The sequence below is a fragment of the Gopherus evgoodei genome, chromosome 5, assembly GCF_007399415.2.
Source record: "Gopherus evgoodei ecotype Sinaloan lineage chromosome 5, rGopEvg1_v1.p, whole genome shotgun sequence".
NCBI lineage: Eukaryota > Metazoa > Chordata > Testudines > Testudinidae > Gopherus > Gopherus evgoodei.
Genome location: NC_044326.1, coordinates 4416242 through 4435309, shown reverse-complemented (window position 1 = coordinate 4435309; position 19068 = coordinate 4416242). Strand labels below are relative to the sequence as shown.

The 19068-nt window shown below is 42.6% G+C and overlaps 1 protein-coding gene across 3 annotated transcripts in view; it reads left to right on the top strand.

The window, feature by feature from the left end:
• Window positions 1-19068, top strand: part of EXOC6B (exocyst complex component 6B) — a 354725-nt gene that overhangs the window by 235365 nt on the left and 100292 nt on the right. For all 3 annotated transcript variants that reach the window (XM_030565624.1, XM_030565623.1, XM_030565622.1), the window contains exons 9-11: window positions 14200-14283; window positions 14444-14490; window positions 17962-18082. In XM_030565624.1, the coding sequence (XP_030421484.1) occupies window positions 14200-14283; window positions 14444-14490; window positions 17962-18082 (252 nt within the window). The remainder of the gene's footprint in view (window positions 1-14199; window positions 14284-14443; window positions 14491-17961; window positions 18083-19068) is intronic.

Sequence of the window (19068 nt, the reverse complement as noted above, 5' to 3'; positions counted from 1 at the left end):
AAGTAGCACTTGTTTGTGTGACTGCAATGCCATGCAGTGGTCTTTTTGTCTGCTGCCTGGCAATTTCCAGACTTGAACAGTAGGGGGCATCTTTTACTCATGCTTTTTTCGTTTTGTTTTAGTGCCGCTTGATCTATAGGGCCGTCTTTAAAAAGCAAATAGAGCATTTGACCTGCTGTGCAAATTAGCCATATGGTGAAGTGTAATATCCCGCTGACCCTCATTACAGAGCACTATGAAAAGTGCTCCCCTTTTCACATGCAAGAATATTAAAGTGGCCTTTTCAGCATTTTCCTCCGTATAAAACTGTCTTCACTCCCATGGCCAGGCAGTTAAAAGGGAACTCCAGCTGCAGCCAGGATGGTGAAATTAAAGGCTTTACCCCGTCTAAGTGGAAAATAGATATTCCTTCTATAGACTGAACTGAGAGAACAATGGTCCACTGCCATCCCAATCAATAAGAAGGGATAATGCCCCTATTTTCTGAGAGGAGGGAACACAGGTCCCTTTTAGAGAGTGGCTGCTGTGAAACCATCCCAAAGGGGGAATTTTTATTTATTTATTTGTAAGAACCCATCCTGTATAGTTAACCTGTTCTTGGCTGTATCCTCAGAGTGGTTGGAAGCAGATCAGCAGCTGAGGTGAGAGAACTGGTGAGTCATACAATAGTTATGAGAGAGACCACCATCGGGTCCAAGGAGATCCACTTTCCTACTGTGAATAGTTGCTGTTAGGCTGACTTCCTTCAAGACAAGAGAAACTTCTTGTGCATCTTCATCTCTTTGTAGAAAAGCCGCTGTAAATTCAGTTTAACACATGCACTCCACCCCCACACGCACAAGCATATGCTTGAAATCAGAGGTGAATTAAAGCTTTTCGGGGTCTACCAGAGCTTTGCCCCATCTGGAGAGGGATGGGAAGAAGCTTCTCTTCGAAGTACTGGATCTTCCTTCCAGGAGAGGAAGGCCAATCAACTCAGACCGCCTCCAGCTGACAGGCAGCAACAAACTGTGTGTTTAACTGCTACCCTGCTGCTCTCCTGATTAGCACTGTCATAGGTTGCCTTTGACCATAGAGGCCAGATTCCAGGGGACGTACTTCAATCTGTACCTTCTTTAAAAATAGTTAAAAAAACAAAATCAAGTCAAGGAGTTGAAATGGGTGGGAAGTAACTGATACAGGGGACTGGAAATGGGATACAGCATTCTTCCCCACTAGGTCATCTGTTTAAATCTGGCCTGGGTTGTTAGGATCTGACAGTGGATACTATCTGGTCTGGCTTGTGTGATATTGAGTTGATGAAGGACAAGAGGAAATAATTGAACAAGTATTGAGTATATATAGAAAGAGCTACAAGCAGGAGGAGATGTTTACCTATGCAGTGTCTAGTGCACAATGTGGACCTTCTGAAAGAAGAGAGAAATTAAATAAAACCTCAACAAACCAAATTGCACAAAACACTACAAGACAGAGAGTCAGCTGTGTGACCAAGGAGACTGGCTCTCTTTAGACTGGAGGGCTCAGGACAAGAAAGAGTGTGATGGGAGAATGGAAATGTGACAATCCTCTGCTCTTGTCATCAGTACCTGGTTTTCAGTTGTGCCAGGCATGTAGAAATTAGTACAGCCACTTGTGAGTGTATGTAGTTCTGTAAATGTCAAAGCGGATGGTTCACCTCAGAAACAGTAGCCACTGTATTTTTTTCCTGCTTCGCTTTACCTTTTGTTGTCACCATCAAAATGATGCTCGTTCTTTAATGTAAAGAAATGAACCCATACTGTGCTGCTATCTGGCTGGGCAGAAGCTTTCTTTTGAGCTCCAGTCCAGCAAAGTACTTCATCATATGCTTAATTTTAAGCGCACACATAATCGTATTGAATTAATTGGGAATATTTGTATTTAAAGTTAGGCAATGTGTGCTTAAATGCTCTGTTGGATTGGAGCCTTGTTTCCTTGTGTTCCCCAGATTTATTCTCATCTTGAGGGGTCTCCAAGCACCTTACCAACTTCTTTGCAATTTATTTTGTGCTTCCTCTTATGCTTCTAGCAGTTTTCCTCTTCTTATGTGCCAAATGACCATCACTTCCTTCAAACCTTTCCTTAAAACACACCACGCTCAACAAAGTCTTTTGGGGTTGGTGTTTGCAAGATTCCAAAATTTCTGCACTCAAACAGGCACTGGGGCAAGGCGCATTATGCCTGAATGGTTTTCCTTGTGACTGAGCTAATAGTTATCTACTGTAGTTTGTTACAGCCCTTTGGGGCAGGGACTATGGTTCTGATTTTGCTTATAGCAATGTAAATTCAGAGTAACTCCATTAAAGACAATGACATTACGATGGGGTGAAACAGGAGTGTGAGCAGACTTGGAACTTGTATCTCTGTTAAACAGATTCATAGGACTGGAAGGGACCTTGAGAGGTCATCTAGTCCAGTCCCCTGCACTCATGTAAGGACTAAGTATTATCTAGACCATCCCTGACAGGTGTTTGTCTAACCAGCTCTTAAAAATCTCCTGTGCTGGAGATTCCACAACCTCCCTGGGCAATTTATTCCAGTGCTTAACCACCCTGACAGGAAGTTTTTCCTAATCTCCAACCTAAACCACCCTTGCTGCAATTTAAGCCCATTGCTTCTTGTCCTATCCTCAGAGGTAGGGAGAATAATTTTTCTCTCTCCTCCTTGTAACAACCTTTTTTGTACTTGAAAACTGTTATCATGTTCCCTCTTAATCTTCTCTTTTTCAGACTAAACAAGCCCAGTTTTTTCAGTCTTTCCTCATAGGTCGTGTTTTCTAGACCTTTAACCATTTTTGTTGCTCTTCTATGGACTTTCTCCAATTTGTCCACATCTTTCCTGAGATGTGGCGCCCAGAACTGGACACAATACTCCAGTTGAGATCTAATCAGCGCGGAGTAGAACGGAAGAATTACTTCTTGTGTTTTGCTTATAACATTCCTGCTAATACATCCCAGAATGATGTTTGCTTTTTTTGCAACAATGTTACACTGTTGACTCAGATTTAGCTTGTGGTCCACTGTGACCCCTAGATCCTTTTCTGCAGTGCTCCTTCCTAGGCAGTCATTTCCCATTTTGTGTGTGTGCGCAACGGATTGTTGCTTCCTAAGTGGCGTACTTTGCATTTGTCCTTATTGAATTGCATCCTGTTTTCTTCAGACCCTTTCTCCACTTTTTTCACATCATTTTGAATTAAATTTTAATCCTATCCTCCAAAATATTTGCAATCCAGCCCAGACTGGTATTGTCTGCAAATTTGATATGTGTACTTTCTATGCCATTATCTAAATTATTGATGAAGATATTGAACAGAACCAGACCCAGAACTGGTCCCTGCAGGACCCACTTGATATGCCCTTCCAGGTTGACTGTGAACTACTGATAACTGCTCTCTGGGAATAGTTTTCCAACCAGTTATATACCCACCTTATAGTACATCCATCTAGTTGTGTTTCCCTGGTTTGTTTATGAGACGGTCTTGTGAGGCAGTATCCAAAGCCTTCCTACCACTCCCCCTTCCCCCACAGTCACAAGGCTTGTTGTCCTGTCAAAGAAAGCTAAGAGGTTGGTTTGACATGATTTGTTCTTGCAAAATCCGTGGTCACTGTTACTTATCACCTTATTATCTGCTAAGTGTTTGCTAATTGATGTGCACTGCTATTTGCTCCATTATCGTTTTGGGTACTGGAGTTAAGCAGACAGGTCTGTAGTTTCCCGGATTTAATATTTATATGGTGCCAAATGAACCATTGGCTCTCAAACACATGAATTAAAATAAGATACAAACTACAATATTTTCAGTCAGGCGAAGGTAATAGTTAATAATGCACAGCAGCACTAGTCAATGAGGTAGAGAAGGAAGTGTATACTGTATCTAGTTAAAACTAGTGATGTTTAGGTTGGCCGAATATAATCTGCAGCACTGGAGTTTGGCCAAGGACCTGGTATCACCAACTCACAAAGAGTGTTCTGGGATCATAAATGACTAAAAATGATCAGAGCATTTGATCCCAGTCCTGCAAGTTTGTTGTTCGTGGAACTGCTGTGGCCATTGGTATTAGCTTTGTGCACAGAGAGCTTGCAAGAATGTCCCTCAATTTCAGATCACCCAGTTAATTTCTACCTGTGACTTTAGATAATCTGAAGGCAGGTCTCCATAGGTACAAAAATCCCCTTATTTACTTACTTTAACAGTTTTTGTAAAGCTCAGAGTGGGTTTTGTAACGATGGAGCTGATCTCACTTTTGTGTTTGTTGAGATGCTATGTAAGTCTCTCAGAGAAAATGAAGGAGGGGGAAAGTCTCTGTGTAACTGAAAATCACCATGGAACAAAGTATAACAAGGATCAAAAAGCCAGTGAATGCCAAAAGTAAATTTAAGAAAAGACTTGGTCAAACGGTAGCAAATACTAATACACCCATAAATCCAGATGGGAGCATGCTTTAACTCAGGATTATCACTGATGAGTGGAAGATCAAGTTGACTGTTAACCTGTTTACTTTGCTTTAAACCAAATCTGCAGTATTTAGAATGAGATGAGCTGTGGATAGAGGATTCCCAGTGCTATAAATTAATGATGCTCCTTTGGACTGGAAACCTAGGTTATTCCAAATGACTAGAGGGCTAATTCTGTAGCCACTCCATAGATACAATTCTTATCGATGTTTATAGCCGTTATGCTTGGGGAGCAACTACAGAATCAAGCACTAATTGGTAGGAAGTCTGTGCTAAATCTTTTAGTTTGAAATACCTGGACTCCTCATAACTCTGGGTTCAAATCCTAGCATGATTAACCCAGCCCTCCCAGCTTCTGAGGTGGATAAATGGCAAACTCTGCCATTTGCTTCGTCTCTTTTGCATGAGATCTTACAGAAGTCCTGCGTGGCCTCCTCGGACATTAAAGGTGATATGAGGATTAAAAAATACTTGTAAAATGCTTGGAGTGTCTCAGCTGACAATCACTGCATCCATGCAAAGTGTTATCACTACCATGTTTTACACAGCTCTTAAATGATTAGTACATTCTGTACATTGGATAGTTTTCTGTTTCGGGGTTACCACCACTTAAACCTCTTGGTTATCCTAGTGAGACATGACATGTTCAGCGAGTTTTGGATCCACAGTACGCTTTGCTAGGCATGCAGTTGTGAACCTTTTTAGAAATTAGAGCAGTGCATTAATTATTTGAAATGGCAGGAAAAATAAATTAGATGCAAATATATATTAAAGTAAAAACAGGAAACTTACTGTAACTATCCTCATGTAATTCGTAACTGGATGCACTTTCACCTCTGCTACCCCTTAGCTATATCTTTTTTTGGTTCCTTAAATCTTGCATCTGCCTGTGTGTGATTATATTTCATTTTCCCTTATGGCAGCCGATGTGGTGATCATCAACAAGTTTAATTATCTGGCGCTCATTGCCAAGTTTTAACTGGATGCTCCAAAGCTAATTTGAAAAATAAAGTTCTGCCCAGTAATTTTATAAAACACATGGTGTTATTGATGGCTTTTCCTGGACCGGTGATTAGAATAAATGTGCAGTTTGTGACTGTAATTTTGAATCTTTGGCTGTCTGCTTGAATGGTGGGGGACAGAGAAGGAGAGAAATCTGTTCCAATCAAATAAATCTAAATAAATGAGCAAGCACGTGTGGTTTTTTCCTCTTTTCTGGGGACTGTCTACCCCAGAGACAGGCACTGAGATATAAAAAAACATTTGCACAGACAATAGTCTGCTTTGGGGGAAAGTTTTCATAGTGAGTTGCAGATCCTCTGAAACATACCTTGGAAACCTCACTCTCTCTCTGTCCAGTTGTAGCTGCTAGTTGATTCAAGATGTTTCGGGTGTGAAGATAATATTTTCAATGTGACTTCTGTTTTGTTAGGCCACTAATATTTGTCTTTTTCTATTTTTTAAAAAAGATGAATAGATTTTACAGATATGCCTAATGTACTAGTTATTGAGTAGTGAATTTATGCAGAGTGAAACAGCTGCTTTTAGAAACATTCGCAGGCAGGGTAAGCAATGAAGAAGACAGGTCACTGATACAGAGCAATCTGAATTGCTTTGTAAGCTGGGCACAAGCAGTGTGCGTTTTAATATAGCTCAATGTAAATGTATATATCGAGGAACAAAGAACGTGGATCATACTTACAGGATGGGGGATTCTGTCCTGGGAAGCTGTAACTCTGACAAAGATTTGGGGGCTGTAGTGGATAATCGACTGAACACAAGCTCTCAGTGCATCCCTGTGGCAAAAGGGCTAATGCGATCTTGGGATGCATGGATGGGGTAATCTCAAGCAGGAGTAGAGAGCTTATTTTACCTCTGTATTTGGCATTGGTGTGACCACTGCTGAAATACTATGTCCCGTTGTGATGCCCACCGTTCAGAAAGCATGTTGATGAATTGGAGAGGGTTCAGAGAAGAGCCATGAGAATGATTAAAGGATTAGAATCAAGCCTTACAATGTTCACCTCAAGAATCTCAATCGAAGAGAATATTCACTTCTGGTCACCTTATTGCCAGAGCGATTCTGATGTATTAGAGCAGGAGTGGCCAGCCGGTGGATCTGGAGCCACATGCGGTTCTTCAGAAGTTAATATGCGGCTCCCTGTATAGGCACTGACTCCAGGGCTGGAGCTAAGGTGTCAACTTTCCAATGGGCCGGCAGGTGCTCACTGCTCAATCCCTGGCTCTGCCACAGGCCCTGCCCCCACTCCACCCCCTCCCCTGAGCCTGCTGTGCCCTCGCTCCTCCCTTTCCCCCCAGAGCCTCCTGGAATGCCGTGAAACAGCTGATCAGGAAGTGTGTGGAGAGAGGGGGAGCGCTAATTGGCAGGGCTGCCAGTGGGCGGGAGGCACAGGGGCAGGAGGGCTGATGGGAGGCTGCTGACATATTACTGTGGCTCTTTGGCAGTATACATTGGTAAATTCTGGCTCCTTCTCCAGCTCAGGTTGGCCACTTCTCTAATAGAAGAAGTTCACAGAAGAGAAAGAAATACAACTTTTGAGGGCTGACTAGACTGAGGATAGATCAAGAGTAAAAATATGTACAGTTTAGCAAAGCAGCAACCCAGGAAAAACACACCTCCTAATATTTGGGGAGTGCAGAACGAAAAAAGGAATGAGAAACTATTTAGGGATGTACAGGGGAATATTATTAACAGGATGGGATAAACTTAAAGGGGAAAAATGTTGATGGAATCATAAAGGTTAAGGTTGGAAAAGACTTCAGGTCATCTAGTCCAACCCCCTTCTCAAAGCAGGACCAACCCCAGCCTAATCATCCCAGCCAGGGCTTTGTCAAGCCGACTTAAAAATCTCTAAGGATGGAGATTCCACCACCACCCTAGGTAACCCATTCCAGTGCTTCACCACCCTGCTAGTGAAATAATTTTTCCTAATATCCAACCTAGACCTTCTCCATTGCAACTTGAGACCATTGCTCCTTGTTCTGTCATCTGCCACCGCTGAGAACAGCCGAGCTCCATCCTCTTTGGAACCCCCCTTCAGGTAATTGAAGGCTGCTATCAAATCCCCCCTCACTCTTCTCTTCTGCAGACTAAATAAGCCCAATTCCCTCAGCTTCTCCTCGTAAGTCATGTGCTCCAGCTCCCTAATCATTTTTGTTGCCCTCCGCTGGACTCTCTCCAGTTTGTCCACATCCCTTCTGTAGTGGGGGGCCCAAAACTGGACACAGTACTCCAGATGTGGCCTCACCAGTGCTGAATAGAGGGGAATAATTACTTCCCTCGATCTGCTGGCAACCCTCCTATTAATGCAGCCCAATATGCCATTAGCCTTCTTGGCAACAAGGGCACACTTCTGATTCATATCAGGAAAGACTTCCTGAGAGAGCTGGGTTTATGCTTTGGAATAATCTCTTGGTTCACATTACTTGGGACATTTAAAAATAGACTGGATGAGGTTCTGTAGGGAACAATTTGGCATTGACTGTGAGATCAGTGGGATGAACCAGCATGTCTTGTCTGTCTCTGATCTCTAGGATCTCTGTTCAAATTTAATGTCATCCAAATAAGTTGTTTCTCCCCCTCCAGTCCTTTCAAATCTAGGACTCAAGCCATTTGATAGATTGAAACATGGAGGCATTTGCTTTCTGAAGTATCCTAAGTATAGAAGTTTGCGGGGGATAAAGAGGTTCATTCAAAAATGGAGAGGCTAGTTTATGATATAGACCCAAGTCTCAATACTGAGTTTTAAAGTCAAGCAATAACACTTCTACACACAGTCTCTCTCGAGTGATTTCCAAAGGAAAGTGTTTGTCAGTCTTAAGCTCTGCTTACTTTGGAAAGAAAAGGAGGGAACATTGTAAAGCTGCCTCAAATATTTAATTTTCGACAAACAGCTCTCCCCCCCCCTTATTTTATTTTATAAAATAATTGTTGATGGGCAGAGGATTTACGAAAGACAAATAGAAAACATTTTAAAAAAACAAAGCTGGTAATTTAGCCTTCAAACAGTGGGTTGAAGAAAGTCAGATGCTTGGTTGCACTGATGGCTTTTGAGTGCGGTAGGCTTTCCAAAGGCACCTTCTGTGCAAAGCCCCGTTGCCTAGGTAGCATGTTCGAAGGGTAATACCCCAAGGTGCATTACGTGCCCTAGAGCGCGCACAATGAGAGTACGACCTTGTCAGAGGTAGCAGAGAGACTGTGGGAGTCACTAGATGTCTTGAGCAAAAAGGGGTATGGAATGCCAGGAAGATGGAATACAGGTGACTGGGGGAATAGTAAGAGAGGATAAGGACAATATCTGGGACTCTTCTCATCTTTTCCCTTGGAGTGTATGGAAAAGAAGTAGAATTCTTAGCTGTGCATCTTGAGGGATGAGTAAAAGTGTGCCTTATTTTAACTGAATGGTTGGGGGCTATTCCTAGCAGAAACTTCATCATGGATTAAGGTCTTCTTTTAGTTACTCATTAAAATGTTTGACCAGTTTCAAGTTGCTGTTGTGCTTCTAATGACTTGCATTTGAAGACTCCAGTAATCCCTTGAGGTCACCTCAAAATCTCACCTACATTGTTTGATGAGGTGGCAACCTCTGTGTACAGGAAATAATTGGAAATTAACCACCAGATGACTCTCAGAAAATTCTATATAAAGCTATCACAGTGGCTGGTTTCAGTGACTGAAGGAATCCCATGTGCTGCCTTCTGCATTGAAGATTGTGCCTAACCTCATCTGTTTGCCCTTCCCAGAGGGTGCTGTACACTGCTGGAACTCACCCAGTCAGTTGCGGTTGCTTTTCTAAACATTTTTTTCTGGGAAGGAAAAACTAGAATTTAGTGTGAGCTTGCTCTGTGAATTCAGTGTTAACAGGAGACTGCTCCATGTTAGTCTGGGTGGTTTCAATCAAGAATCTGAATGATGCTGTCAGAGGTGAGTTTCGGTAGGTTCACCCTTGGAGGTAGTCAATAGACAGACTTTCTCTTGCCAACAACCTGGTTTGGTTGTATGTGGAAAAGTTTCTGCCTAACCATTTAGCAAGATAGACAATTACCTTACTGAAGGGGGCCTTCATCTTGCGGTGGTCTGAGGATGATTGATACCGTCGTGTAGCTGAGTTTGTACCACCCATTGTGCCAATTTAGGGCCTTTTGTTAAAAGAATTGCGTCTGGCAAGGCCCATATATGGGGCAGAGATGTAAAATGAGATGATACAAGACAACTGTTGAGAGGTTAGAAAAGGAAACTTAAAATGAGCTGGAATAAATTTTGTCCTAATGAACATTGCTATCTGAGGATCGTGATTCTGCATTTCTGACCTGAGGAATGTATAAGAATAAAAGTGAAGGGACTAGAATGGGCCATAGACATGGGATACATAGTCTTTAACCACTACTCTTGTCCATAAGTTCAAATCCGGACCATGTTGATAATGACAGCTTTTTTTTTTAAATTTAAGTTTGGCCAGTTGGAATGAATTATTATTGGAATGAATAAATTTAAGTTTGGCCAGTTGAGTTGGTCATTTCAAGCCTGTTCCTAGTCAACAAAATCCTCATCATATAAGCCACTGCTACATCAGGTATTAATTTGCACCCACGTTGGCAGTTTCAGCAAAGTAGCCAAGGGATGAATGAGTTAGACAACCTCTAAGACACATTGGAGGCTATGGTGTGGAGGAGCTCATGTTATTACTGATGGTGCTTTGCTTGTCATGTGGGTTAGTAGGGAACATCAGTCTCAAGGATGAGTCCTGCACCTTTCAGCTGCCCTAAATTCAACAAAAAATTAAAAAAAGAAGGAAAAAAAAAAGGCAAGAACCATATTTGTGGGGAGCATAGAGGAACCCAATTCTGGCCATAATGAAGAGGTATGAGTCTTGAAAAGTGCTTGAATAATAGCCATTGAATTGCTGCATGGCATAGGGGAAATGCAGAGATGTGTAGAAATTGTTTCAAAGATTCTTCATTTTGAAGCATTTTGAATACCATAATCTGCACTTGTAAAAGGTCTCAAACTTTTCCCCATCACAAACACCCCTTGTAAAGCAGCTAAATATTATTATGGCACTAAAAGAGATTTTGGAAATCAAGACACAGAAAAGTTAAATGAGATGCCTAAAGTGACAGGGCAAATCAGTGGCGGAGCTGGGACAAGAATCTTGGTCTCAATACTGTCATCCTAGTCACCAGGAGGTCAGAGGAAGTGGATAACAACAATCACCTGACAAATGTTGATGTATTTATTATGCAAGCCTGGGGGCTAACAAGTCTGAAGATTTTTAGTGCTCTAGGTGGGGGCACCATTTGCAGTTCCGAAGGAGGCTAGTACTATTAAATCCCCAGATGGTGCCTTTCTAAAGGAAAATTCCATTGTAAAAAAGTTGCTCAATTTTACACTGAGTTTTGGAGTTTCCCTGCCTTAGTTTCTTTCCACTTGCGAATATGAAGCTGGTGTTTCTAACACTGATGACATAACAAGCGGGAATCGTCAAACTGGGATTCTGCCTGCAGAGAAGTGGCTTTAATCCTCACAAAGGAGCTAGGTTGAGGTGGAAGGGGCGGTCTGAGACCTGAGGTTGCAAGGAGCTGGGTATTAAGGGTGTCTGTCTTTCTAAAAGTTCAACCAGAAGCTGTCAACTTGATGCAGGCAGAGGCCACTTAGGCCATGTCTACATCTAAAATTTTGCAGCGCTGGTTGTTACAGCTGTATTAGTACAGCTGTATAGGGCCAGCGCTGCAGAGTGGCCACACTTACAGCAACCAGCGCTGCAAGTGGTGTTAGATGTGGCCACACTGCAGCGCTGTTGGGCGGCTTCAAGAGGGGTTCGGGGAACGCGAGAGCAAACCGGGAAAGGAGACCAGCTTCGCCGCGGTTTGCTCTCACGTTCCCCGAACCACCCTGCAAACCGCAGGGAAGGAGACCTGCTTGCTCGGGGTTCTGGGAATGAGAGAGCAAACCGGGAAAGGAGACCAGCTTCGCCGCGGTTTGCTCTCGCGTTCCCGGAGCCACCCAGCAAACCGCAGGGAAGGAGACCTGCTTGCTCGGGGTTCCGGGAACGAGAGAGCAAACCGGGAAAGGAGACCAGCTTCGCCGCGGTTTGCTCTCGCGTTCCCGGAGCCACCCAGCAAACCGCAGGGAAGGAGACCTGCTTGCTCGGGGTTCCGGGAACGAGAGAGCAAACCGGGAAAGGAGACCAGCTTCGCCGCGGTTTGCTCTCGCGTTCCCCGAACCACCCTGCAAACCGCTGGGAAGGAGACCTGCTTGCTCGGGGTTCCGGGAACGAGAGAGCAAACCGGGAAAGGAGACCAGCTTGATTACCAGAGGCTTCCTCCTTCCACGGAGGTCAAGAAAAGCGCTGGTAAGTGTCTACATTGGATTACCAGCGCTGGATCACCAGCGCTGGATCCTCTACACCCGAGACAAAACGGGAGTACGGCCAGCGCTGCAAACAGGGAGTTGCAGCGCTGGTGGTGCCCTGCAGATGTGTACACCTTCAAAGTTGCAGCGCTGTAACTCCCTCACCAGCGCTGCAACTTTCTGATGTAGACAAGCCCTTAGTTAAATTCCCTGGCCTGTATTATGCAAAAGGTCAGACACTAGATGATGATGATGGCCCCCTCTGGCTTAAAATCTGTGAATCCCTGACTTGCAATCCTGTTATCCCACACCAGCTGATAAGATGAAGGGACAGCATGAGAGGTCAGATGGCAGTAATGGCAGAAGAGAGATAGGGAGGAACATGGGGAAAGGCTATTTCTAAACAGCTTCTGGCTCCTAATGCTTCTTTTTGAAATGTCACTTGCTGTTGACTTAAAACCAATTTTAGCCCTGGTACAGAGTGGAACAACTTGATTGACTTCAGGGGATTTGTCATAGCTTTAAGCCAGGTCTGAATTAGCTTATACCAAGTCTGAATTTGCCTTTTGACCTTCAGTAAGGACAAAGGCATTGCATATGTTCTAACAAATAGAGAGCCAATGTTACAAACGTGAAAAACTGTGTTCCAAGATCTAGGTACACAGAGCACATGGGTGACTGTATCTGGAGGGGCCACTCAATGAAATCAGCATGGATACATTTTACCTAAACAGCTGGAGCTCCATAATCTACACACAAAGGAGAAATATTAATGGCACATATTTCCTGAGAACCTTTTAATAAAGGGGCTGTTAACTCAGGCTCTGTTTGTACAATAATATGGGGAGGAGGTTTATGTGTGGGAAGTATAGCAACAATTGCTTTTTAATTAACTTTCTCCGTTTAAACAAAAAAAAGACCCAAGTTTCTTGTTGTGCATGGAGCAGACTAAAAATATTTAGAAGTTGTTTTCATTTGTTTTGTGCAGCATCTAAAAAAATGTTTGGTCTTTAAAGTGTAAATAAAGACACTGTCCCTGCCCTAAAGGGTAGGGTAGGGTGGGGTGGGGTGGAATGTGGAGGGGAGGGGAGGGGAGAGTGGTAACAGAGTAAGGTAGGAATGCTAAGGGATAAAACAATAAGGCCTTGGCTACACTGGCGCTTTACAGCGCTGCAACTGTCTCGCTCAGGGGTATGAAAAAACACCCCCCTGAGCGCTGCAAGATACAGCGCTGTAAAGCACCAGTGTAAACAGTGCCGCAGCGCTGGGAGCACGGCTCCCAGCGCTGCAAGCTAAACCCCATGAGGATGTGGAACACGTGCAGCACTGGGAGAGCTCTCTCCCAGCACTGGCGCTGCGACCACACTCGCACGCGGCAGCGCTTTGAAGTTTCAAGTGTAGCCATGCCCTGAGGTGCTGCAGTAGCCACATAACCTGGGCAGAATTTGAATGTCTTGATGCCTCAATAAGGTGGATTCTGAGGGTGCTCAGAAGTTTTTATTGTGCTGACTGGAATGCCAACTCCTGGACAAGATGCCTAAAATGAAGCAGTCACCAAATGATAAAAAATAGAAATGCCTCAAGTTCCCTAATGAAGGGGAAACCACTTACCCTGTGTAGCTTAACTGAGGTAGCTTCCTTTGTGTCAAGTGGGAGAGGCCTGTGTTTATAGAACTGTAGGACCAGAGCTCTAGCCCTGTATTTATTTGTAGGTCTGGGTTTTACTGCGGGTGCTCAGATATAATGGTGGTGGGGGCCTTATAAGTGTCTAAACCTTTCTCCAGCATTGTTTGTTCCTTCTCACAAAACGTTTGCTTGTTCTGTCTTGAAATGGTTTCATTTTCCACCATGCTTAGGTTTTTTTAAGTGTGCAAAATCTGATAGAACTATTGTTCAGTGGTTTTGGCCTGCAAAACCCTGGGTTGTGAGTTCAATCCTTGAGGGGGCCATTTAGGGAACTGGGGTAAAAATCTGTCTGGGGATTGGTCCTGCTTTGAGCAGGGGATTGAACTAGATACCTCCTGAGGTCCCTTCCAACCCTGAGATTCTGTGATTTGCACTGCAGTACAGTAAGTGTGCAGTGCATAAAGAAATGTTGCACAGTAGTGTTGGAAGTCCGTGTGTCTGTGAACATAGCAGGATTCTTCAGAAATACTTGTGCCAAAATAGTTACCTATATAAATATCCAGGACAAACTGGTATTTGGATCAAGCTTTTTAAAGCAATGTTGACACTGAGGTTGGAAAAAAATGGTGTAAATCAACTTTTAACATGTAAAAGCAACAGTTTTATGTGAAGATGATTGGTGTTAATGCTAAGGCCAGGAACTTGACCTCATTTGATCTGTTTTTCAGGGTGCCAGAGAAACCTTTGAGAACTACTACAGGAAACAGAGAAGAAAACAGGCTAGACTGGTGCTTCAGCCCCCCTCAAATATGGTATGACTGATCACAAAAGCTATTAGACAAAGATGCTTTGCCTAATAAAGGAGCATCTCATTATCTCTGCACATATTGTTGCACATGTGTGGTCTCTTATTTGTTTCCAGTTTTACTGCCCTTCTTTGTTTTAAACTTTGTTCACTTTTCTTTGTTGCAGCACGAAACTTTAGACGGCTACAGGAAGTATTTTAATCAAATTGTAGGGTAGGTATTCTTTTTATATACACATTCTCGAAATATGTGTGTGCTGTGTTATTGAATGGCACACAAAAAAAAGGAAATGTTGATCTTTCTGACAATTCTTTTTAGGAGCCAAAACAGGAAAAGTGTGGTTTGTGCTTCCTAAGCATTTAAGAGGAGAATCATATTTTACTGCACCCATAAACTTTGCTGTGTCACTAGTGCAGGCTGAACAGTTATTGTGCACTGCTTGCAAATTTCACAAGTAGTGAGTTCAAGAGAGTAAACATGTTTTGTGCACTGTGTATGTCAACTTGCTGCTACAGTGAGATGAATAGGCCAATTCTGATTGAATTATGCGGATGCTGTAATCCTCTTGATTATAGTTCTTTGATATCCCACTCCTTGCCTTGCTCAGGAAAGGATGTTTGTTGGTGTGATCATTCAGCCTCTATTCCTGTGGCTTAAAAAACGAGTTTGTTACTACTACAGACTACAGTCTAGTAACAGTCTTCCAAAAAATGGCTCAAATTTGAGTGAAGAGAAGATAAGGCTGCTGCCCCTGAAAAGATGGAATATCCTGGAGAAATTTCATCAACCAAGATTGAATGTAAATCGGCAGCATGCATTTATATCCATCTGAGCGGCAATCATTAGTAAAATGTACACTGATGGCATTGTGACACTGATTTGTAATAGAGTAACTCCTCACTTAAAGTCTTCCTGGTTAACATTGTTTCGTTGTCACGTTGCTGATGAATTAGGGAACATGCTTGTTTAAAGTGCAATGTTCCCTTGTAACGTTGTTTGGCAGCCGCCTGCTTTGTCCACTGCTTGCAGGAAGAGCAGCCCGTTGCAGTTAGCTGGTTGGGGCTTGGAACCAGGGTGGACCAGCAGCCCTCCTGTCAGCTCCCCACTCCCCTAAGTTCCCTGTGCAGCAGTTGCCCAGCAGGCTACCAATTGCCAGCAGTAGAGCTGTTCCTTTCCCCACTGCCATGTACTGCTTCTGCCCTCTGCCTTGCTCCCGGGAGCTCCTGCTTGCTGTGCAAGGGAGGGTGGAAGAGGGGAGCTAATTTCAGGGTCTCCCCCTCCCACCTACTCCTGCCCCCTGCTTATGCCTTCTCCATATAGAGCAGGGCGGGGACAGGACAGGGCTCAGGACCGAGAGAGCTTGCTGGCCGCAGCTGCTGTCTCAACTTCCTGATTTTTTTTAAAGGCAATGTACTTAGAGTGGTGTCAGTGTACTTAAAGGGGCAATGCACATTTCTGTCTCACACACACTGTGTGTCTGTCTGCCGTGCTATCTCCCCTCCCTCCATTCGTGCTGCCTCGTAGAGTGTGAGGCTACATTAACAACAATGTGTTAACCCTTGAGGGCTCAGTTGAATGCTAGTTCATCATTTAGCAGTAAGGCATTCCCTGGGAAATATCCCACCCTCTGACTCTACCAACTCAACCAAGCTTCACAATCATTGCTGTGTGTACAGTATTAAATTGTTTGTTTAAAACTTATACTGTGTGTGTGTGTGTGTGTGTGTATGTATATATATGTAAATAATTTTTTGTCTGGTGAAAAAAATTTCCCTGGAACCTAACCGCCCCCCCCCCCCAATGTACATTAATTCTTATGGGCAAATTGGATTTGCTTAACATCATTTTGCTTAAAGTCGCATTTTTCAGGAATGTAACTACAACATTAAGTGAGGTGTTACTGTACCTTAATGGGCTTCCTCCACTGAGCAGATATTTTTATATAATCTAGGTTTTCTGTATTGAGCTTTTTGAATGGACTGCACATCACTTATTACTCCTTGTTCTGATTTGGCAAAAATATTTGGTAACTAGAGATTGGAGTGGATTGATTTCCCTCTAGAGGGATAGATAATTCAAATTAGGGGAAAAACCTACTGATATAGTAATGTGACTAGAAGTTATGCCTGCATATTAATAATAAAAAAGATATTTTGTATCTGTAGATATCCTTTCAACATAGGATTTCAAAGTGTTGCAAGACTGTCCTTATTTTAGCCAAGAACAATATTTTATGTTGGTTATAAACCAGATAAACAGGGATTTATAATGAAGATATTGACGGTCTTTAATGTAGCAACATGAATAATGCCACGTGTTTCTATAACCATTTGGGGTCTGATCCTGCAAGGTGCTGTGCACTCTAGCCTCAGTCAAAAGAAGTACTAAAACATACTCAATTTTAAGGACACATATAGTCCTGTTGACTTCAGTGGCTGATGGGCAGCGTGCCTGGAGCAGTTTGAACAGGTTAAAGCTGAAGATGCTAGCTTTACTTCTGGTTTAAATTGATGGACTCTTCTGTGTGACTTGTTTAGGGAATCCATTTCTTGGGAACAATGCCCTGTCTTCTGTCACAGAGCTGGAATAATTGTCTTATAAAAATATGAAATTCTAAATTAACTAAGCAATGCCTAAGGGGAACATAAGTCTCCACATGTGAAAAGTATAAACACCAGAGAAGGAGAAGAGATATTTGGCGTGAACAGTGGGGTAATAATAAAAAAAGGAAAGTCTAACATAAGGTAAAAGACAGGAAAACTTCCTGACGATGTCAGATCTCTTATCTTCTCAAGGGACTAGGTGGAGACCTCCATGCTTGCAGCATTTAAAAGCACACTGGACAAGACCATTTATAAATGGGCTATAGAGCACAGTCCTACATGGGCTAAGAGATAGGGCTGGGTGATGTAGCAGGTCACTTCTAGGTCTAACTCTTATGCTTCTGTGATTAAAAATTCCTACAATTGGAAGTATTCCATGTACAGAAAATACCTGATTCTTATTCCATGTTTTGAGACCCGGTTTACTTTATTTAGCACTGCTTTAAAAAAAAAAACCTGTGATCATTTTGGAGCAGGGAAGTTGGCACAGACCTGAAAGCCAGAGTCTAAACAAATGCATGGATTGAGTTTATAAATGCAGGAAAATGACCAAGAAGGCAAGTCACTGCTGATTAGTTCCCTCCACTCCAATAATCCCACTGTCCTTCCCTTTCCTTTCATGCAGGACAGGGCATCTTCCCAAATTGTCTTTCCTCTGCTGCAGCATAACTGATCACAAGGCAACTATTGATCAGTAGGAAAAATTGTAGGAAGCGTTTGCCCTCTGACAACTGTGTTGTGGGGTGTGTGTTGCATTTTGGTGACGTTATTTAAACCTGTCTCCTTGATACATACTTTAAATATGATGTTTACCAGCTTTCTTGGTTGCTAGCAACAAATTAAAGCTTTGTTTCAAAACATCAATTGAAATGTTCAGTGGAGTTTTATATCTGTCTATCGCTTGGTGTTTATTTCTGTATGCATAGACAGAATTGAGCAGCAGATTGCTTTTCTTGGGCAGGAGGAGGGTAGATGAGGGTTTTGCTAGTTTTGCATGTGTCAGTTGCATGTGATGTTTGTAAAACCATGTTGATGTCATAGGGACTCTATCATCTGACAGCTGTGCCTTCTCCTCTGTTAGCTTTTTTGTAGTTGAAGATCACATCTTACATACGACCCAGGGCTTGGTCAATAGAGCCTATATCGATGAACTGTGGGAAATGGCTCTGTCAAAAACTATTGCCGCACTAAGAACACATTCAGTAAGTAAAACCCACGGATTCATTATATTTGCAGCAACAGTTCAACAATCTGAGTCTTTGGGAGTTAGATATTTATTTTGTTGTTTCTTGTCTGTGTTTTTTTTGTCTGTCTGTCTGTTTGTTTTTTTAATAATATACTGAATATATACTGATCAGGGTTTATTCAGCACTCATAGCTCTGGATAGTCCAAATCATCCTGCATTGAGCTCTCCTCTGTGTGCAGGACTGAAAATAATAAATATTGCTTCACATTTCCATTTCTCCATTATTTGGTCGACCATTTTTGGAATGCACCAGTAGGAGGAGTTTACTTATTCTCCATCACTGAATTAATGCATTTTGTTTGGAGTACTATATTTTAAACCAAAACATGGACCTTTTGATATTCCATTGAAATAAATGCCAGTGAAAGACACCCTATAGGGTTAAATATCATACATTTTAAAGACCAAAGTAGATTTTCTTCCCTATGTTACAATGTCTTGGATGAGTAAAACTGAAAGTATTTTTTAAAAAATTATTTTCACCACTTAGGTGACTTGTTTATTTCTGGCATTTCTCTCAACTTGGTAAAATAATAATAATCATAATAAAATAAACTGGTCAGTTTTACTTTCAGGTTCTCATGCACTAGCACTATACTTTTTATGTCCTTTTAAAATCAGTTGAAAGTTAGAAACATCTCTTTGGGGGAACAGCAACAATAAAACATGGCCACTCCACCCTCAGTGAAGGCTGGTGATAGCTGAAAAGAGGGAAATGAAATTGACACACCAAGTTGTTTCCAATTTGACTTATGGCAGGTACACATTCTATTGTATCTAGCTACCTGAGGTAGGCACATTGTACCCTGCCTTCCTTGAAGAATCTCCACTGGCTATTGTGATCCTTAATGTGGGTTTTGAGAAGACTCAGACAGCTGCAAATTGCTTTTGGGTACTGCATCATGTAGTGCATTATCATTGCTGCCTGTTCACACTAGCCG